This window comes from Huiozyma naganishii, chromosome 11, assembly GCF_000348985.1.
Source record: "Huiozyma naganishii CBS 8797 chromosome 11, complete genome".
In the NCBI taxonomy this organism is placed as follows: Eukaryota; Fungi; Ascomycota; class Saccharomycetes; order Saccharomycetales; family Saccharomycetaceae; genus Huiozyma; species Huiozyma naganishii.
In genome coordinates this window covers 517,611-538,562 of record NC_035932.1, presented here as the reverse complement: position 1 = coordinate 538,562, position 20,952 = coordinate 517,611, and the positions used below count along the sequence as shown (strand labels likewise).

The 20,952-nt window shown below is 47.9% G+C and overlaps 10 protein-coding genes across 10 annotated transcripts; 4 read left to right on the top strand and 6 right to left on the bottom strand.

The window, feature by feature from the left end:
* Positions 1 to 85: 85 nt before the first annotated feature.
* KNAG0K02690 (uncharacterized protein) lies at positions 86 to 3,100 on the bottom strand (the record flags this gene model as incomplete). The annotated part of the gene is made up of 1 exon (XM_022610597.1): positions 86 to 3,100. The coding sequence occupies one exon, from the start codon at positions 3,098 to 3,100 to the stop codon at positions 86 to 88; it is 3,015 nt and encodes a 1,004-aa protein (XP_022466877.1).
* Positions 3,101 to 6,310: 3,210 nt separating this feature from the next.
* Positions 6,311 to 7,390, top strand: KNAG0K02680 (NAD(P)-dependent alcohol dehydrogenase; the record flags this gene model as incomplete). The annotated part of the gene is made up of 1 exon (XM_022610595.1): positions 6,311 to 7,390. The coding sequence occupies one exon, from the start codon at positions 6,311 to 6,313 to the stop codon at positions 7,388 to 7,390; it is 1,080 nt and encodes a 359-aa protein (XP_022466876.1).
* Positions 7,391 to 7,548: 158 nt separating this feature from the next.
* On the top strand, positions 7,549 to 8,133 carry DCP1 (Dcp1p; the record flags this gene model as incomplete). Its single annotated transcript, XM_022610594.1, has 1 exon — positions 7,549 to 8,133. The coding sequence occupies one exon, from the start codon at positions 7,549 to 7,551 to the stop codon at positions 8,131 to 8,133; it is 585 nt and encodes a 194-aa protein (XP_022466875.1).
* A 110-nt stretch (positions 8,134 to 8,243) lies between these two features.
* SPT20 (Spt20p) lies at positions 8,244 to 10,097 on the bottom strand (the record flags this gene model as incomplete). The annotated part of the gene is made up of 1 exon (XM_022610593.1): positions 8,244 to 10,097. The coding sequence occupies one exon, from the start codon at positions 10,095 to 10,097 to the stop codon at positions 8,244 to 8,246; it is 1,854 nt and encodes a 617-aa protein (XP_022466874.1).
* A 283-nt stretch (positions 10,098 to 10,380) lies between these two features.
* On the bottom strand, positions 10,381 to 11,115 carry PEX11 (Pex11p; the record flags this gene model as incomplete). The annotated part of the gene is made up of 1 exon (XM_022610592.1): positions 10,381 to 11,115. The coding sequence occupies one exon, from the start codon at positions 11,113 to 11,115 to the stop codon at positions 10,381 to 10,383; it is 735 nt and encodes a 244-aa protein (XP_022466873.1).
* A 285-nt stretch (positions 11,116 to 11,400) lies between these two features.
* Positions 11,401 to 11,997, top strand: PSF3 (DNA replication protein PSF3; the record flags this gene model as incomplete). The annotated part of the gene is made up of 1 exon (XM_022610591.1): positions 11,401 to 11,997. One exon carries the CDS (start codon positions 11,401 to 11,403, stop codon positions 11,995 to 11,997), a length of 597 nt encoding a protein of 198 aa, XP_022466872.1.
* A 76-nt stretch (positions 11,998 to 12,073) lies between these two features.
* CTR9 (Ctr9p) lies at positions 12,074 to 15,304 on the bottom strand (the record flags this gene model as incomplete). The annotated part of the gene is made up of 1 exon (XM_022610590.1): positions 12,074 to 15,304. The coding sequence occupies one exon, from the start codon at positions 15,302 to 15,304 to the stop codon at positions 12,074 to 12,076; it is 3,231 nt and encodes a 1,076-aa protein (XP_022466871.1).
* A 261-nt stretch (positions 15,305 to 15,565) lies between these two features.
* On the top strand, positions 15,566 to 16,957 carry NOP8 (Nop8p; the record flags this gene model as incomplete). Its single annotated transcript, XM_022610589.1, has 1 exon — positions 15,566 to 16,957. The coding sequence occupies one exon, from the start codon at positions 15,566 to 15,568 to the stop codon at positions 16,955 to 16,957; it is 1,392 nt and encodes a 463-aa protein (XP_022466870.1).
* Positions 16,958 to 17,066: 109 nt separating this feature from the next.
* On the bottom strand, positions 17,067 to 17,579 carry RIB4 (lumazine synthase RIB4; the record flags this gene model as incomplete). Its single annotated transcript, XM_022610588.1, has 1 exon — positions 17,067 to 17,579. One exon carries the CDS (start codon positions 17,577 to 17,579, stop codon positions 17,067 to 17,069), a length of 513 nt encoding a protein of 170 aa, XP_022466869.1.
* A 239-nt stretch (positions 17,580 to 17,818) lies between these two features.
* PEX6 (AAA family ATPase peroxin 6) lies at positions 17,819 to 20,896 on the bottom strand (the record flags this gene model as incomplete). The annotated part of the gene is made up of 1 exon (XM_022610587.1): positions 17,819 to 20,896. One exon carries the CDS (start codon positions 20,894 to 20,896, stop codon positions 17,819 to 17,821), a length of 3,078 nt encoding a protein of 1,025 aa, XP_022466868.1.
* Between the last annotated feature and the right edge of the window lie 56 nt (positions 20,897 to 20,952).

Sequence of the window (20,952 nt, the reverse complement as noted above, 5' to 3'; positions counted from 1 at the left end):
TTCTGAACCTTCGATTTTCGTCTGAACCTCCGTCTGAAGAAACTTCTGAACATTTTGGTTTTCGCTGAACAGATCCTTTACTCGATTAACTATGACGCGCTTCTCTTTTTCTTTCGTCTGAACATTTCCTTAACAGTGCGTTCGTCTGAATATCGAGAAGTTGCATTACTATGACGACGTACTTCTGCTTGTGCGAGGTAAACTCTGGGCAGACGCATTTGAAGTGCTGTCCGCCCATGCATACGAAGCAGAACTTAGGTTCGTTCACCTTTGGAATACCGACATTGGACTCATAGGGATTCCAGAATTTCATCACCGTCTCGTACGTTCCTTCAATGTCTAGAAAGTAGTACAGGCTCAGTTCCGGTCCAAACGCAGCCCTCAGCTCCTGTCCTATACTTTGGGACGTAGCGTCATCGTGCTCGCTGTAGAATGGACCTGGAATCAAGTCAGTCACCGGCGAATCCCTGGAATGTCTTGGGGCATCATCTTGCTGGGTCTGATCCCATGGCATGCCATCATCAATAGAAGGAGAAGGCCACAGCTCGGCATCCCCGTACTCAGCTGCATCCAAAGAAGGCACTTCATCTTCACCGCTGGAATATACCCTGTTATTCGCGGGCAAAGGTCTTTCCGGGCGGTGCAGGTCCCCACTTTGAATTCTTGGAGCTTTATGAGGACGGATCTCTGGGCCAGGAGTGCGCCCATTTTCTTCATCAGAACTGTCCACGGTCGAGCCCTCCACGCACTCAGTCATCTCAGGCTGACCAATGAACATATCGATTCCGAAAAGTTCGGATTCTTCAGCTGCACTGTCTTCTTCCCAGGGCTGTTCAGTGCGAGCTCTTTTCAACGAGGCTGTTTCAAATTGCTCCCACTTGTCCTTCCGTAATAAGGGGAAGGAGAGAATATTAGGAAACACCCGCTGAGCGAGGTCGACTGATAGTGGATTCACCCTCTCCAGGTTGCCGCAACAGCCCACATGTCCTTCTTGGCTCAGCTCGTAAAAGCGGTTTAACTGTGGGGTCAAGCAACCTGGGTTCAGATCCTTGGCGGGGTCGTTCCGACAGGCGGAAGACCAAAGCACCAGGCACAACCCGTCCCCCCTTATTCTCCCGGCAGTTTGAACGAACTCGCCGATAGAAGGGAGGTAGTCAACAAGGATAACAAGGGCTAAGCTTTGCACGTCGATTCCCTCCGATACCAGCTTGGTTCCGACGAGGACCCTTTTGGCGGGGTCCTGGATGAAGCGCCGCATAATCTGCTCCTTATCCGCACCGCTCATACGACCATGCACGGAAAGAGGGTCATGTGGTGTAAGATCAGTCGCCAAGAGACCAACGTGCTCCCTCGTGCGACACACCAAAATAACCTTCGAGTTCTCCTCCGAAGCAAGAAAGTGGTTTACCAGAGCAACAGCCTTTTTCAGGCACTGGTCAGACGAAGCGCACTCCCCAAACCACTTCACGGAGTTCCCAAGCGGAAGTTCTTCGACAAGATTGCGGATAAAACTCTTTGACTCAAACGTCAGCTCTGTAGTCAACGGCTTCTTAAAGCCCAATCTCTTCAAAGGCGCCGCGAAGTTTCTCCTCCCAATGGTCCCGGAGAGCACCAAAACCTTCCACGCCAGTCCCAGATTAATAGTATCAATTAACTGGTACACCTCTGCGCGGAAAGTGAGTTCCGTTTCGAAGTTATGGAACTCGTCGAGCACGACCAACCCGAGAATGGTGTTCTTGAAAGTTTTGTACCAATTATCAATCAGTTCCTTACAAGAAACAGTGCCCATCTCGTGGAATGCACCGACGTATACATCGGCGATAAGTGCGTCCTCGCCGACGTTTGGACCGTTCTTCAGCAGCTCCGCGACGTCCCCGACCTCAAGCTGGCCCTTCGCCCTTAACCGGTCAATCATGTTGGCCTTCAATGGAATGTACGGCACAAATACGAAAGATACGACCTTTGGCAAAGGGTTCTTCTTCTTCAGAGCAATTAAAGGAATCTGGAACAACGCGGTTTTTCCATAACCTGGCAGAGCCTGCACTGGGATCAGCTGTTCGGTACCCAGAAAAACATCAATGGCTATATCCTGCTGTCCCTTCCGAAATTGAAACGCATCGTTGTACAGCAGCCTCCCCGCAGCGGTCAGGTCACCCATGGCGCCATAAGGCCGGTACTCCTTCTTGGCCTTATCCTTCTCGGTAACTGTCACGACACTCTTTGCCATCTCAAGTCCAAGAAATCTGTGCCACGCCAGGGCTATCTGGTGATCGCCGATAGCCTCTTCGCTCTCGTTGTGGTCGATCACGGTTCCCGGCGCGGCATAGACCTGGCGACCTGTGGTGGCCGTGTGCCCGGCATACTCCTCGACAGCGTTGGCACCGGCAATAATCTGTGCAACATTCGTGTGCTTCCGCATGAAGAAGATGATACCATGGCGTAGCTCCCGGAAGGTCAAACGGCCCTCTTTGTGAACCGAGCAGGGGTGGTCGCGAGTTCTCTTGTTAAAGAAGTCATACTTTAACAGTTTTCCAGCCAGCACGTCAACAAACAAAAAGCTCTTGATGACCTGTTGCGAAAAGTCCTTGTCTGACATCGCCCCTCCCAGAGGGCCAGCAGCGTTGGTAGGATGACCTTGCACTCTAGCGCCCATCTCATCGAAGAGGTCACGGGACATCCCTGCGAAATCACTCCCAGCGATGTGATTGCGGAGCGGCACGACAATCATAATAAAGAAAAACAGAAAGTGGGAGGTTGTCGTGTCCAAGTGCTTCGTCATCCGCTTGGCGACCTGTGCCTTGGTGTACACAGTCCGAATCGCCAAACACCGCGTGATGTTATCCGCAAAGATGTTTCTGTCGTTGCTGGCAAATTTCAGCTTCTGGATCTCAGGAAACCTGTAAGGCCCACCAGCACCAATATAAACCATCCACATGATCGACGATGCAACACTGCTGTTGGTCACTACCGAGGTGCGGAAAGAATGGGACACAGAAGAACTCACACTGGAGGAGCGGTGGCTTGATGGATTTGCACTGATAGAAGTTGAAAATGCCGTCGAGTACACAGTGCTTCCAACCCCACACGTTCCATTTACCATGCTCCTCGAATAGGATGTGATGTGTTCTACTGTCAGCGTACCACCTTGTATTTCAGTGGAGGTTACGGACTCTGGAACAGGATATTTACCATTGAACTGCAATCCAGGAAACACCTGTGTTGTTCCCCGCCAGAAAGAGTAATATCTTCTTGAGTTAAGTCGCAAATCGTGATTATATTATCCAGGTCTTTTATTTTTAATGGTGTTCCCGCAATATCCACAAATATTGTTCCATTTTTAACAGTCGCCTTTCTATCTGTACCTTGTTCGGCTGGGAAAACAACAATGGAACTTTTTAGTCCATAAACGAGAACACTGTTATTATTAGGAGAGTCTATGGCTATAAGGGAGTTTTTCAAGACGATGTTCTGACTTTCTGATATTATTGACGAAAGTAATTCCAAAATTCCATTTTTCACTTCTACAGCTCCAGATCCATACAGTTCTCCCCTGATACTAATTATTTCTCCATAGTCAGCATTCACAATTGTGGAATTAAAAAGCTGTGTTTCACGATTTATAGTTATGAGTCCGTCGTTCACTACTGGATGGTCATAATAATCTGAAATTACAACCGTAACAGCTGTATTACTACTTGTGTTTTCGAGAGATAATGTAGCCCTTTTTCATAAAACTTTTGCTGGAACATACAAGACCTTGTTGGTTTCCTGCCAGTGAAAACGGCGCAGGACCCGAAGGCACTGCATGTGGCAGGAGTTGCTCCCGGAACTGCCTCGAATGCTGAACTTTTTAAAGGTCCCGCTTAGTTCCATTTCTCGTAAAGGGGGGGGGCTCTATAACGACATCGGCCATCCTGGATAACCGGCTATTGAATCTCTTCCTACCAGACTCTTTATCTTCCTGGTATGCATTGTTCAATCACTCCCAAGGTCTGGCTTGTTACAGTATTTGACAAAACCGTGGGTCACGGTATCCAAGCCCCGAAGCGGAAAGAGAGGTTGGGGGGTTGTCACGCAATAAACTCTTTCGGAAAAGGAATCACGGCGTCGGAAAAATCTCTTCCCTGGATAGAACCCCTTCCCCGTTCGAGCGGTATAGGCGGTGTCCTAAAATCATTAATATAGCATCATATAGAATACGGAGCTGGTGCTGGAACAACGCGCTGCTGAATATTAAAGTTTCCTCCTGTATAGATTTTGGGAAACGGCCTTTCTAAAACGAATAAATCGTGACCCTGCATATGTGGAACCTTGAGGCGGGGCCACCAAGGCGCGCCGTTGTGGAAGAGCACTTTACCTGAGACTCGTAACACGAGAAACCAAGCAATAATCTGTTTGGTAAAATAAGAGCGCCGAACCTCACTCCAAAATTCTCATTGAAGTGCAATACTGGATAAGAACTTTACACAAGGAACCAAATTCACCCCCAGCAACATAATAACGTGCAATTAGTTTAGCTCCCACAACCCAAGCCCAAACTCGGTCATCCCGCTGTAACAGCACAAATTTATACACAGTAATTAAGCTACACCAGGTACAAAACCATGTATATGTAAGAGCTAAAGTAGGTGAAGTGTGATTAGAGTGTGTCAGGACGGTCTGATATTTTTATTTACGTCGTATGCGGAATATATCTAGTTATATCAGTTGTATTTGCTTGTCGCTCTTTTCTTTTCTTCGTTTGTTCCTCGATTTAGAGACGGTCTTGAAAGATGTCGGCGCATATACGTTGCAGTTTATATACGTTCCGGATAACAGGCCATCCGCATGTTTTGAGTTGCTGTTCTCACATGGGTTTATAATATTTTACAGTACTGTATTAGATAGGGTAACGGGTCATGAGTCCGTTCCCAAAGGGAGTTCCCAATTTATTCTCACAAATTCCTCCTTTGGATAGCATACCTATGATTGCCAAATTATACTCTGAACAAAATATCTTCCCAGGTGTATAGGATTTGTGGAATTGTACATGTAGAGACAATTTTGCAATTGGACTGATCCTTTACGGCTCTATATTGTGAGTGAGAAGAGTAGGCACATAATTACCTAATTGCTAAAAAGTGCATACTAAACCGTTCAATCCGAGTCCTGACACATTCATCAAAGAAGCTTGACAGATCCAGGCACGGCAGGGCATCCGCCAGCACGTGAGAAATACTCGTCAGTAAATTAATTATATGTTGTACTTAGAGATCAGAGTAATCATTTGCCAAAAAGTTGATTGTTTGGCAAGATTTTGAGAACGAATACTCCGCGGTTTAGAGAGGGTTAAACAAGAGCTGATACTTTTTCACCAAGTGGAGTAACCGTTGTTGAAACTGGCCGATTACTTAAGTTCCTCGTAGCTTTTAAAATATACACATCATAGTTTCCCTCTTCTTTTTTTTTTCTAAGCACTCCTCTTTAGGTAGTAGACCTGGTTCCGCCAATTATGTGCTAGCTGTGAAATGCGGTTTGTCGTGTGTTCCAATGCTTCCACTCTTCAGTAAACCTGTCCCCTGTAAATCTAAGTGCGTGTGCCTCGCGCTTGTGCCCCACGCCTGTGCATCGCTTTCCCCACGCTCTGTGATACCTTCTTGGGACCCTGTATTCTTCTGATATCAATTTATAACCCCGTTGTGAGGGGCTATAATAAATAGAAAATGGAAAGAAAACACCGAAAGTTCGCTGTCCTGTCCTCCGACGGTGTTATGATACCACCGGTTTGACACATCCACGCTAGAGAGTGATGCCCGCTATGAGGCCGCGATAACTCAGGACTCGAAAGGGCGAACGTGGGCAAAAAAGCCTTAGCCTTGCCCGTTAACTGCTAGTGGTTCACTCGATTGTAGACGCAGAGTGAAATACCCAGCTAGACAGTGGACACTACGGACTACGATTGCACGCCAACTACTGCCAAGGTTTCCTTAGAAGCGCTCGTGCGGTATACCCATTCTTCTCTCTCTCTATCCCTATCATATCCATGTCGAAACGTTTTCTCATCGGCGATAAGATTATGTGCTGAAAGAACAAGAAATGTGTCGGTCCTTTAGTTCGAAGGTTTGTACCGATGATATCTGATGTGAAAGGGGCTAGCATTGGAGTTTAACACCGCTGCTCCAGAACTATGCCAGCATATTGATGCCGTGGAGCATCGCGGAAGCAAAGATCAGCGTATATAAGGAGGAACATTACACGACAAGTAGTTCATCCTTCCCTCTTGACACTACAGCAAACAAGCAAGCAAGTTAGCAAGAACAACAACAACAGAATGTCATATCCAGAAAAATTCCAAGGTATTGCCGTGTTGGACCACAAGGACTGGAAGAACGTCAAGAAAACCGAATATTCTCCAAAGAAGTTTGGCGACCACGACATCGACATCAAGATCGAAGCATGTGGTGTGTGCGGTTCTGACGTACATTGCGCTAGCGGTAATTGGGGGGACACGCCAAAACCTTTGGTTGTTGGACATGAAATAATCGGGACCATTGTCAAGATGGGACCCAAGTGTAACAGCGGTTACAAGATCGGTGACCGTGTCGGGATGGGTGCACAAGCCATGTCCTGCCTGGAGTGCGATCGTTGCATCAACGATAACGAGCCATACTGTGCCAAAGTGGTTTGCACGTATGCTAATCCATACGAAGATGGATACTCTTCCAGAGGCGGGTATGCCAACTATGTGAGAGTCCATGAACATTTCGCAGTGCCAATCCCGGAATCGATTCCCTCCCACCTGGCGGCCCCATTAATGTGCGGCGGGTTGACAGTGTTTTCACCATTGAAGAGAAACGGTTGCGGACCAGGTAAGAAAGTCGGGATAATTGGTATTGGTGGTATCGGACATATGGGGATCATACTGGCTAAAGCCATGGGTGCCGAGGTTTACGCCATCTCCAGAACATCAAAGAAAAGGGACGACGCAATGAAGTTGGGAGCGGATCACTTCATCGCTATAAAAGAGGAACCCGACTGGCACAAGGAATATTTCGATAAGCTAGACCTCGTCGTAATTTGTGCAGGGTCGCTGACCGATATTGACTTCAACACACTACCAAACATTCTAACCGTGGGTGGGCGAATCGTTTCGATTGCCATCCCAGAGCAGCACGAGGTTTTGAAGATGAAACCCTTTGGTCTTGTTGGTGTCTCCATCTCAAACAGCTTCTTGGGTTCGATGACCGAGCTGAAACAGTTACTCAAGCTGGCTGCAGAAAAGGAGGTGAAGCTATGGGTCGAAACTGTTCCAATTGGCGAAAAGGGCGTCAAAGAAGTGTTCACCAGAATGGAGAAAGGTGACGTACGTTACAGGTTTGCCCTAACCGACTTCGACAAAGAGTTCTCCTGATTTAAAGCATACCACCTGTACATAGCCTCCATCCTATCTATCTTAATAACAGATAAGTATATTAATGCAGAATAATTTTATATCAAAAATTTTGACAACTTGAACACTTCTCTTGAGTCACGGGAGAAACCCCATTCAGCGGACTTCGGGACCACACGATGACAGCAAGCAAAGAAGCAGAGTCTAGCAATGCCTTGGAATTCTATAGGAAAGCACTGAACTTCAATGTCATCGGCAGGTACGATCCCAAGATCAAGCAACTGCTGTTCCACACCCCACACGCCTCGATATACAAGTGGGATTTTGGCAAAGATGAATGGAACAAGCTGGATTACCAGGGTGTGCTTGCCATATATCTACGAGATTTGACTGCGGGTCCCACAAAGCTCCCAAAGCAGGACAACGATTCTTCTCAGCAACACTACAGTTCTGGCGAGCCTCTCAGAGGTCCAGATATATATAACTACGGTTTGATTGTGTTGAACAGAATCAATCCAGAAAATTTCTCCATCGGTATTGTTCCAGACAGTGTGATAAAACAGAGAAAAACCTCCAATTCTGCAGAGGACCAGCAAAATCCGCTGCATTTGATGGGAATAGAGGTCAAGGACGATTTAATAATCATTAAGAACCTGAAGCATGAAGTGTATGGGATATGGATCCACACTGCAGCAGACAGACAAAACATTTACGAACTTATCACCTACTTGTTAAAGAACGACCCAAAGGAATCGTTTGCTTGATTGCCAACCAAAAAGAAAATGGGGGCCCTGGTGGGCGACTCTTTCTCTGTATAATCTTAGCATTTGTATTATCTAACGCAGTTACATGTTCTATCGTATCAAGCACCTCTTCAAGAAGGTGTGTTTGTTGTTGATGACGGCTGAGTGTCCGCCGGAGTTTGTTTCTTCTTGGCGGGCCTCTTCTTCTTTGGCGTGGGCTCACCTCCTCCATCTGTTGCAGCGGTTTTTTTGGTCTTCCTTGGCTTCTTCGGCTTCGGTTTACCGTCCTTGTTAGCACCCCGTTTAGTATTTTTCTGGTTGTTCGGTTGCTGTTGTTGCTGCTGCTGCTGTTGTTGCTGTAAGAGCTGTTGCTGTGGGTTCAATGGTAAAGTCATCGATATCTTGGTGTCAAACTGCGCATTGGCACCTTTCATCCCAAGGCTTTGCTGTTGTTGCTTCCTTTTCTCCTTATTCAGTCTCCACTGTTCGATGAATTTCAACCTGCTGAATTGGTTATTTTCATTCATGGACCCAACCGCTGCAGCGGCAGCTGCTGCTGCTATAGCGACCTGATTACTCTTTGCGCTTTGTTTCGATCCAGTGCTGTTCCCGGATGACGCCGTCGAGTTCCTGCTCCCACTCGAGTTGAGCAAGGAATCTGAATTATTGGAATTGGAGTTTGATACCTGCTTCGCGAGTGCTGCAGCAAATGTAGAGTTTGTAGAGCTTGTTGTTCTGTCATTCATAATGAGCATCAGCTGCTCATAGTTGGAGCTATGCTGGGGCAGGTCTTCATGTTCTTCAATGTGCCCTACAACTCCCTTTGTCCCTGGTCTTGTGGACTCCTCCCTGTGTTTGAACGTTACTTTACCAGTATCCTCATCACATATGGGTTCTGTGAAAACTTTGCTGACATCCAGTTTGTCCCTGTGTTCGTAAGGGTTCAGGTTGACCTCGAGGTTTAAATTTCGTTTGGTCAGGCAAAGTACTTCTGCCTCAAGCTGCTGGTATATACTGTCGGAGAACCTCGCCTGGTCCGCCAATGTCATCATATCGTAATACCTTGTTAAATCGTTGGGTTTCAAAAGGGTACGGTATACTCTAGGTCGTTTCAAAGTTTTCCCCTGCGGTTCAGGAGTCGAAGTCGAAGTGTTTTGTTCTTTCTTTGTCGTCACATTTGGGTTCTCTGTCTTTACTGCACTTTGTGACGTTGCGTTACTGGGCGCCACGCTGCCCTGGCCCGGTGTTTGTGGTGGGATGCTTGTTGGCGGGACACCTGTTGGAGCGACACTTGGTGGTTTTGACCTGGGTGCAACATCCACGGTGTTTGTGTGGTCGTAAACTTGTAGGATCAGGTTCCCCTCGTAGAATTGAATGTTAGAGTCCCTGAGAACCTCCATTATGGCCTCTGGTATTCTTCCTCTCGCTACGTACTCCAAAAACTCCTTGAGCGTTTGGTTGTTCTTGTTAAGTACGAGACCATCGTTGGACAGTTCCGGAGCACTCTGCTGCTGTTGTAGTCTTGTATTCGCTGGAGCGCATATCTTGTAGTTACTTTCGTAGATGTGGAACTCGAAGCTTGGCCGGTATTGTTCGTATTTGGCTAGTATATCGTCTGTGTTCTCTGCAAAATTGTACAGTCGCTTCGGTTTCTTGTTGTGGATCGCAAGCAGCTGGTAGAACTGTGCCTCGTAGTTCTGCAGAGCCTGCTGCTGTCTCTGTTGCTGCATGGCGCGCTGTTGTAAGAGTAGCCGCTGTCTCTGCTGCGGATCCAGCCGCGACACGTCAATCTCCCCACCGGGCTGCCCCCTCGCACCTACTCCAGCGGCTCCATTGGGTGACCGAGCGGGTACATTAACAGCCCCACCGGCCGCACTGGCTGCACCGGCCGCACTGGGTCTCCCCTGTGGATGCAGAGGCCCCGGAGAGTTCTGTGCGGATGTGTTCACGTTCACTGGAATCCCAAACGCGGCTCCCTCGACCATTGCTCCCGCGGTGCGTCTGCGCTGCTGCTGCTGCTGTGCGCTGTCTGGGACACCGTTTCGACTCGAAGCTGAATTTTATTCAAATATCGATGAGTTGTGGACGGCACAGTGGGACGAGTCAATGTTGCCCTGGGTTGAGCCTGGCAGAGATCGATTGGAACTGATTAGTCGAAGGCAGCTAGGCCAATTGGGTTTTGTTCGCATCTTGTAGGTAAAACAGCGTGTAACGTATACTGAACTTTAAAAGCAATACATAAAGATATAGGAAGGGACGCGCCCCGGCTCACTTCCACAGGTCTTGCAGTCCCAGGAAGGAGGTAAAGACACCTGCGAGCCCGATGGAGCCGTCGTTGCTGTGTAGATACCCGAGGTTGTTGAGGACGATGAACGTGTCTGCCGCGTCCCAGACAAGTCTTCTCGTCGCTGCAAACTTCTGCTTCGCTACTGCTTGGAACGTGCGGGCAGCAGCTTCCTCTGTAGGCTGGCCATTGGCCTCTGCTTGCTTCTCACTGGTCTCTGCACCCTTGAGTTGTGCCAGTTTTGCAAGGGACACTTGTAAGTTGCGGACATCGAGAAGCAACCCGTTCACCAGGGCGAGCAACCAAAACCAGTTGGCCCACCGGGGCACTTTGTTCCCCGTGAGCTGTGTCGTGGGGACAATCTTGAGGATACGGAGCAAGTTGACCTGGTCGAGTGTGAGGTACACGGCGAACATGAGGTTCTTCGCGACTTGCAACGCGCGCACTGCGGAGTCCGCGTCGAGCCGTGCGTCGTAGAACTTCGCGGCCAGTTGCAAGTGGTTCAAAGGTTTCGCGAACCGCAACAGTTTCCTCACCATCGTGAACTGCAACTGCAACGTCTTGGCCAAGTACTTCCCTGGTCCCAGGGAGCCCCTCGAGGCAAGAAACCTGCACAGGTACTGCAGCAACCGCAGCAGCTTCTCCCTGCCAGCTGTGGTGTCCAGGAACTGGACCAGTCTCGTCACCGTCGGGTGGTACACAACACTATCGCACACCATCTCTATACCTATACCTACACGTAGAATGCTCTGCTTGGAGTGTAGGAACAGACGAACCAGCGAAAGAACCGACACACTTATCACACACAGACTTAGCACACCCACGGCTTAAATACAGGACAAGCAGGAACTGAGAACACCTCGAACCCCAACAGCAACAGCAGCGAACAGACCCCTTCCACCGTTGATCGTCGGTCAAAAACGTCCCGCTTTAGCTGTGGAGTAAAACGCGAGGGTTACGTCCGCGACTGGCTGGGGTCCAAGAACCCTCCCAGAAGCACCGCGATGGGATACTTCGACGTGGACGACGTGCTTGCGGACGCCGTGGAGGTGCCCTGCAAGTTCCAACTGGAGGTGGCCCAAGTCGGGTTTCTCGCTGGGCAGCCCGGTGAGTCCGTTGCGCGGAACAGCAAGTTGGAGTTGCCCCTGTGGCTTGCTCGGATCCTGGCCATCGTTGGTGCTGGTGACGGTGAGGGCGACGGTGACGGTGACACGCCATTTGTCGAGTTGCTGCCACCGGATACGTTTGCAGCTCGGGTCATGAACGCGGTCAAGGCGGACCCGGTTGCTCTCGACTTGCACGCGGTGAGTCCCTACTTCTACGCGCTCGCGGTCAAGTGGGTCAACTTATTCAGCGACGCGGAGCTCGGGGAGACCGTGGCACGGCTGCTGCTTGCGCGTGCTCAAGAGATTAACAGCAACGCGGCGAACGTCACTCTTGTAGAACGCACTCTGGACGACTTGGCAGGGCCACTGGCGTCTCGCCAAAATGGGGTCCACCACAGCAGCCCGTTCATGCTCACAATGGACGAGTGGGAGAAGACCGTTTACAAAGAGGCACATGAAGCCTACAGGGACTCCAAGAAGTGGCTGCTTCAGTGACCTGTGAAGGGTTCCTCCTTCTCATCAAACTTTTACCGTACATACATCGCATATATATACATTAATTACTTACACTTTAGAACAACCCGTCCTGGTCATCGTCGCTCGCGGGAGGGGACAGTTGTGCCTCCTCCCTGTCGCTCTCCTCGACCGAGGCATCCGCATTGGCGGACCGTTTCGCTCTCTTGCGGACAGCGATCTCTTCCCCGTCGCTGTCCCCGTCGCTGGACTCGGCCACAGCGTCCCGTTTTGTCCTCTTCGCCTTGGTACCCTGCTTCGTCTTCCGCTTCTTCTGCCTCTTCCCGTCCCCGGCGGCGGCGGCGTCATCATCTACAGCACCGCTGTCCGATGATCGGTACGCCACGTCGTTTTCACCAACTTCAAAAGTTTCACGTTCTTGGATCAACTTCTGTGCCTCGTCTTGCAACCGTTGGTACTCCTCCTTCTGCCGGGCAAGCTTCGTGAGCTTCTCCATATCCTCCTTCGCCCGCGTTTCCCGCTCTTGTTGCTCCTTCATCTCCAAGATCTTACGTGCCTCGTCCAACTTGGAGTTCTGCTCCCGTTCAAAGGCTTCCTGTTCAGTGATACAACGGTCCAGAGAAGTACGCATCGTCGTCTCCGCAAGCTGAATTCTTTGCTCCAATTCCTCTTGAGAGACAATCTTGAAATCATCAGCGTCCCTCAGATGCTTCAACACAGAAACAGCATGAGTCAATTCCTCGGAGGCAGATTTCAAGTCCGCCAGAGTCCTGTTCTTTGCAGCAGACCTACGAAGAGTCTCCAAAATCTGGAATTGCAGTAACGTGAGATTGAACTGCAACCGGTTCAAAAACTTACCGTTCAGTGGAGTCTTACAGGATTCATCTTCAATTGCCAACTTAATGTTCCCAAGAGATTTCTGTAAAAACCCAACGTTCCGCTCTTTACAACCACGCAGGTACCATACTTTGCCCAGCAGGTTCAAAATGTACGCCCTGTTGGGGATCTCCTTGTCGAACTTCTTTAAAATGATCTCGTAGTTCTCAGCTGCCTTCACGTAGTCGTTCATCTCCAACAGGCAGTGCGCGATGTTGATGTGCACATCAACGTTGTGGATCGAGTCTCTCACTTTCCTAAAGATCTCCAACGCGGGGCCCAGCCTCTTGCTCTCGGCAAACACAATGGCTATACCCTGTGCAGCAAACACATTCAGAGGATCAATTTGTAACACTTTTTGGTAGAGTTGCGTAGCCTTTAAGTACGAGTGTTTGGACTTTTCTTGCTCTTTTGAGGAACTTGATTTTTTGGCCTCCTTTGCGATCACACAGTAAAGGTTCGCCAACGAGATTAGCGCATATAGATCATGAGAATCGTACTTCACCAGCGTCTCCTTACTGTGCGCCGTCTCCAATGCGTCGCTGTCCTTTATATCGCAGTTCTTCAAATACCAACTGTAAAATGCACGGACCTCCAAATCATCGGAGAAATCGTGCAACAGCTGTTTCAGATCATGCGCTAACGTGGTCGTCTTTTCCCGGTTCAAGATTTGGCAGAAGAGCGACCGTATCCGGGCTGCTACGTATGCTGGATGTTCCGTGAGTATTCCCTTGTAGATATCTTGCGCTTCGCCGACTTGATCGCCTTCCAAAGTCCTCCCAATGTTAAAATCTATCGTAAGTTCGAGGCTTTTGTCCTTCAATTCGGTAACCAATTTTTTCGTTTTATCAAAATATTCCATGGCTTTGGCGTGATCTCCGTTGATAAAATGGAAAAACCCCAAATTGTTGAATACTTCCGGTGGGACGTGGCCATCGTCAATAAGCTGTAGTTCTTCAGCAGCCTTGGACAGAAGTTCTAACGATTTTTTATATTGGTTTTGCAGTTCATACAATTCGGACATCACCAAATACGCCCTCTTAATGATCAGTTGGTTCTTCTTGGCTGTCGTTAAGTTGATGTACTTTTCCAAGTACTGCAATGCCTTTGTGATGAGGAAGTTGGAATCCTTACCGGAGAGTTTCTTTCTGGAACGAGTGTTTAGGCACTTCTCAGCGTATAATAGTCCCAGAACGTAGTTCAATTCCTGGATGTTCTCATTTGTCTTGTACAGGTTTTCAAAAGTCAAAATGCTCTCCTCCACTAGATTCGTCTTTATTTGGGACTGCCCTACACCAAACCTGGCAAGCAAGTTATCCTCATTCGTCTTCAAACTCTCCTGGAACATAACGAACGCCTCTCTGTAGTTATTCAAAGCGTATTGAGCTCTCCCGCACCAAAACGTCGAATCCGACATCAACGTTGGGGTGATCAGGGATGCATTGGGAGATATCTTTGCTTCGTAGATTTTAATGACTCTTGAGTAGTCTCCAGTGAAATAGTAGTAGCTTTGTAGGAGGATCAAGAGGACGGGGTTCTCCTTGTTGTTCGTATATATGTCATTCAATTCCGTCAGAACTTTGGTGAAGCTTTCTGTGAACTGTGTATCGTTCTTAGAATCTGTAATACTGTTGTGGAATTTGCCCAACAGGCACAGTATCGATGCCGTCTTGTTCTCTGGGTCCAATTCGAGCGCCCTCTCCCATGCGCTGATGGCCATTTGGTAGTCCTTCAACTGCCAGAAACATAGACCGATACCAATCCTCGGGTCCGGTTTCAGCACTGGGTTCGTGACGAGCAATTCCTGGAACGATTTCAGACTCGCCATGTAGTTTTTCTTCTGGTACAACAGTTTCGCCCTCATGAGAAGGAACAGGCAGTTGATCTTGGGCTGTTTCCCTGCTCTGCGCTCCTCTGCATGGATACTCTTGACAAACAGGTCCGAGGTCTCTAGAGCCTTATCGTAGTGTCCCCTCTGGTAGTACAGGTCCACTGTCGCCAACATATTCCCAACCCACGTCGGGTCAAACCCAATGGCGTCCTTCAAGTCGTTCTCCGCGTTTACAAGGCATTGTTCCCTCAAATGTGGGTCCGTCGTGTCCTTCTTCGCCAAGGTAAGATGCGCCCAGCTCAGAAGCGTGTGTAGCGACGCCCTCTCCGCGCCGTGGAAAACCTCCAACGCCATGCGAATCAGGGCAATCCCGTCCTGGATCTTCCCCTGGTTGCAGTACGCAATGGCAATCGTCAGCCAGTGCTCCTTGTCAGAGCTCTCTTCAACAAGCAAAGTTCGCAAATCCGCAGGGTCATCCGGCAGATCCGTCTCCAGATCTATACTGACCAATTCTTCAGAGGCCTTCAATGGAATATCGAGCACCGTCGGCCATGCCACGCTGGGGTACTCGTTCGTCGCGGAAACAGCGGTGTTCCCCGCAAAAGCACTGTCACCTTCCATAATGTACCTGCCCTCGCGCTCAGTTGAATAGACAGCACCGCCAGCTCCGTCTCGAAGCAACTTCCCAGGCGCAACTTCAACTGCTCTTCCGACTCAAATTGCAGAACTTCTCGAAATAAGAGAGTGAAAAATGTGGTGTCCGGGTGACGAATATTTTTCACTCGAAGTTGGAAAATTTGCGATGAGCTCTGCCTGTGAAAGGTGTCGTGTCAGGTCGGTTTGGTCCGTTTGGTCGGCCCGCAGAGCAGTTTGAAGCACACCATGGAGAGCAGGATATTTGTTGGGAACATACACAACGATTTTGAGAGTTGTTTGGGTGAGCTGCTCGTTAGGTTTTCCCGTTTCGGCGAGGTGCGTGGTGCAGGGTTCGAGAAACATGCGACGTTTGCCTTCTTGAACATGTCGTTTGAAAGCGTGGAGAAGCTGCACAAACTGCGGTCGAGCTTCAATAACGTCAAGTTCAAGGGGAACCTGTTGAAAGTTGACGTCGCGAAGCCGGACTGGCAGGAAGCCTGGAAACTTCGCCAGCCCATTGAGCAAGAGGAAAACGAGCTTTTGGAGAAGAGGGCTCTTGAACACTCGTGGAGGTACTATAAAAAACTTGAGAACATCAACATGACCTGGGATGAACGGAAGAATACCATCTCGGGCAGAATGAGGCAGACCCCAAGGCAGAGGGCCCAGTTGCGGAATGTGACGTTTAGGGTGAACGTCAACGGCTCTCTTAAAGTGTACAAGTGCTACAAGACGAAACTGTGGGGGTACGAAAGGAACAGAGAACTCAGAGACCTTGTTGCCAATTTCAGCGGCGGGAAGTGGTGGAACGGGTACAACCACATCGTAGATAGGCTAAATTATACCAGGAGCAAACGCTCTGTTCGGTTCATGGATGCAAACAGTAACACATTGACTGTATCGCAAACGGATGCCACTGAGAACACCCCGAAAGATGAGGGAGACGATATCAACGAACTGCTGACAGAGCAAGAAAAGGAGAAAAACAACGGCGTCTTGAATGAACTGTTACAAGGGTTCGATCTCGATAAACCAATGGCCGTAATCGACTCCGATGAGGCAGAAGTATTTGGTATATCTGACCACGAGGACGAAAACTATGCGGAAGAGGAACCTAGCGAAAACGCAGGAGAAGATGTAACGGTAGATGAGAGACCCGCAGAACAAATGGACGAAGAGGAGCAGGACGATTTCGTTCCAACTTTTGGTCAAACTGAGAGGACAAATGTGAACAACACAGAGACGTTGAGATCTCTGTTCAATCCAGAGCGCCAACAACCGGCCTCTGGTTTCAAACTGTTGGTAGACAATGACGATATCGACGAAACAAAGGACATTGCGGAAACTGTAGAATCTGAAGCCGAAGTGGATAATATCCAAGACGAACCTGAACCAAAGAGACAAAAGAACGAAAACCGTTTGTTCTTTCCGCATTTTGATTCGCCGTTCTTGGTTGGTCAGACACAATTGAGTCACATATGCGGCCAGGGCACCACAGAAGATGTACTGTCTTCGTGGGACGAACAATTTTGGGAGAACAGAGGTGGTTGGATGAGGGAGATGAAGAGCAAACGGAGAGACGCCCAAAGACAGGCAAGGAAAAGGAAATCAAAGGACGGGAACTTCATACTCATTTGAATTCTGAATGAAAGTCCAGATGCATTCTTTTTTCATATATATATATCTGCATTTGTATATACGTGTCGCACATAACAATCTACTGTGCATACCGACCCTTTCCACCGATCTAGAAATCGCAATGTGGGCCGTATTTGACGCTCATTTCAACGGCAGCAGCACCCCAATCTTCACCGTGGTTGTGCATGCTCTTGGCTTCGTCAATCCCTGCTCTCGCAAGCGCTTGCTCTTCCGTCAAACAAGTCAATAGACCAAAGATCACAGGCATGTTCACCTTGTCTTGCAATTGCATCAAAGCATGGGTCGTGGACTCAGAGATGTACTCAAAGTGCATGGTACTACCCTTGATCAAAACACCGATTGGAATAACGGCATCCAATGGTTCGCCTGCCTTTTTTTGTCTATCAACAAACCTCTTGGTTCCCCATGGCAGCTCGTATGAGCCAGGGACAGTCTCAACAATGATATTCTCCTCCTTCACACCAAGAGACTGCATTCTCTTAATGGCACCAGCAACTAGGGCATCAATAATAACACTGTTCCAACGGGCGTGGATGATACCAATTCTCAGATTGGACCCATCGTACGCTTGATCAATCTTACCTAGACCTTTAACTGCCATAGTACACGCTTCAGTTGTTGGTATCACTCACCAAACAACCCAACAGAGACGACGTCAGTAAATAGGAGCTAGCGATACTTCTCCATTAATAATGACATTTTTTTTTGGTTTCAACTAATGGTTCTGGTACTTCGGACAGTGATTACCCGAAGAGTGGAGCAAACCAAGACGTAACGACTTGAGCGACGCACAGCACACTCCATGCAGTGTATTCCGCCAAGGCTCCACCCCTCCCACAATCAACCCTCGAAAGTCTTCTTTACCTGTAAGTAATGGGCAAGCTCTTCCTTAGATACACTGGGTTTCGTCTCTTGCAAAGCTTTCACAAAATCGGACATCTGTACCTGCACAGCCGTATCCTCCTCTTTTGCTACACTGTCGAACCACTTGTTCACCGAGACGTGCGCATCGTTTTGCTCGTTGTATGCTTCCACTTTGCGGTCTACATCACCAGCGACTCTCGTCATGGCATTGAGAATTGAATCTGAGCAGAGTGCATAGAAATCCGCACCCGTGTAGTTGAAGGGACACCTTTGGGCTAGTTCCAGCAAATCGACGTCTTCAGCCAAATCGAATTTCCGTGTTAATGCCTTCAATATATTCAATTGCTTTTCATCGGTATCCGGAATTCCGAGGTAAAGCAGTTTGTCAAATCTGCCTGGTCTCAGAAGGGCCTCATCAAGCAGATCAGGTCTGTTGGTGGCGCCCACTACAAACACACCGTCCCCGTCCTCTCCCATACCGTCCAATTCGGCCAACAGCTGAGAGACAATACGATCCATGACACCGCCAGAATCTCCCTGATTACCCCTTTTCGGGGCCACGGAGTCAATCTCATCAAAAAATATGATACATGGTTTGGCTTCTCTTGCTTTCTGGAATACTTTACGTACATTGGCTTCTGATTCACCAATGTACATATTCAACAATTCAGGCCCCTTGACACTGAAGAAATTCAGAGAGAAATTAGTGGCGATCGCTTTGGCCATAAGCGTTTTCCCTGTGCCAGGTGGTCCATAAAACAGAATGCCGCTTCTCTTTTTCATCCCAGAACGGAACAACTCGGGATGCTTTAAAGGTAGATCGATGGTGTCCATTATTTCACCCTTGACAACGTCAATACCTCCAATATCGGCCCATGTAACATTTGGTATTTTTGGCGCACCAATCGATTCAGAAAACTCATCTCTTGCCTTGTTAATTGCCACCTGTAAAGCTTCCATTGTCACAACACAGCAATTCATTTGCCAAATTAAGTCTTCTGTGTTGGATTGATAATGTCTATAGCTTTCAGCCTTTGCTGTTTGAACTATTGATTTAATATTTAGCGGTTTCAACCCAGCTGAATGCAAGGCCAGTTTCAAATAGTCAACATCCTTTGCTGCCGTAAAATGGAAAGAGTTGTGCTCTCCTTTATTCAATTGGTCTTGTGATAGATACCATCTAAAAATATCACGGCGCTGCGGTTCTGTGGGTGTAGGAACTTCAATTTCAAATTGGAATCGTGATCGTATCCGAGACGGGACCGTGCTTATATCGTTTGTAGAAGCAATAAAAACTACGTTGTGAAAGTCATGCATAAAATGCTGAGCCAGATTGACAAACTCTGCTTCAAATGATCTTGATAGTTTCGCTGCGACTGGGTCCTGGTTTGGATCAGATTGTGTGAACAAGTGCTCCAGATGTGATATATACACAATAGCTGGTGTCGCATGAGACAAAGGATTTCCGATTCGTGCCTTTATAAAACCTAAAATCTTTGCTGTAGAGTCCACTGAAGTTAGGTTAGTGGCCAATGATCGACAATCTGTTTCGAAAAAGTGGATTCCAAGACTCAGCGACACAGATCTAAGAAGAGTATTTTTACCTGTTCCATTATTTGACGAGTGAAGTAATATTGATGTGTCCATATTCAATCTACTCTGTTCACGTTTTAGACTAGATTCCACGATATTGGTGAGTTTTTTGGCATATGGGAAGATGTCATAGTCAAATTGGAACACTGAGTCTAATCTGTAGAAGGAGAGAAAATCGCACTTATTCAAGGGCAACGGTCTTTCATTGACTACGTTTACTGTGACCAGTTTTGTTTGTTCCGTAGGGTCCACCAAGAAAATTGCGTCCTTGTTTATTGTTGAGTTTTCATCATTGTTAAAGTCGACCTCTTCGACTTTAAACCAGACCAAGTTATCCGCTTCAATTAACTCGTTATGCCAGGCGGGACCATCCCCTCCGTTTTCGAAAAAAGGTAACAACGAAGAGTCGAATACAACAGGGATTTTATCTCCGACTTTCAAAATTCTTCTCTTGTCCATGAAATTTTGTTTCAAACTATGCAATATGATATTCTGGAAAACTTTCTGTGACTGATGCCAACTTCCTATCCGGGCAAGAGATACAGATTTGGCAATGGGTATTTGTTTCACATCGAGGTTGTGGTACGGCCAAATCGATATAGAAGATGATTCATGAAACTGGTACATTAACCTGGGTGTCAGGTATACTTTACCGCTTTCATATTGATTCGGACTTAAGAAAACAAACATTTTGGCAATGGAAGAAGATGAGTTTTGTTCGCTCTTTAATCGTACAAGGGAGCCGCTTATTACATTGAGGCTCACCAGAGTGTCCATAGTAGCAAACACGTACAATGAATCGTCATCAGAATTGCACGGTTCTGGTACAAGCATCTCTCTGCTTACTTTTTCTCTGAGACTCTCAAAAGGCAGTTTCCCGTAATCCGCATTCTCGATAGGTATTTGAGTTGTTGAGGAAACGTCCATTAGCAAATGTTCGTCATCCCTGATCAGTGTGATTTTGGTGGAATCGAAGTTGACCACACCTTGCTTGTATGGGTTGCAGCTTAATATCTGACACCATTGGGGGTCCAAAATTTCGTTTTCATGCACCACGGTTCCCAATTCTACAACTCCATACTTCTTAGAGAAAAATTCCATGATATCATGCTCTGTAGGTAGTTGCAACAACTTGTCGTACAATTGATCTCTGATCAGTAGAAAGATTTGAGTCAAACTGGGTGGTCTTGAGTTCACCCTTTCCATAAGGGCATAATCACTGGTAAATTCACCCACGCTTATACCGAAGAGACGTGCGGGAATCCGTATGGTATTCAAAGGTAGCTGACTGTCGCAGGTGCAGTGCAAGACAAAATCCAGATTCTGCCTTGTATACTGTGGTACCCAAACTTTTGAGTATACTAACTGATCGGTGTCGCGGGACAACACATCAAAAACATCTTTTGAGACTTGGCACTGTTTGCAACAGTCATTGAAGGAGAAGTCCACACTAACTTTCATGCCTAATAAGCCTTGGAGTAGACGGGCACACAAATACTTGTCACTCTGCTAGTCTA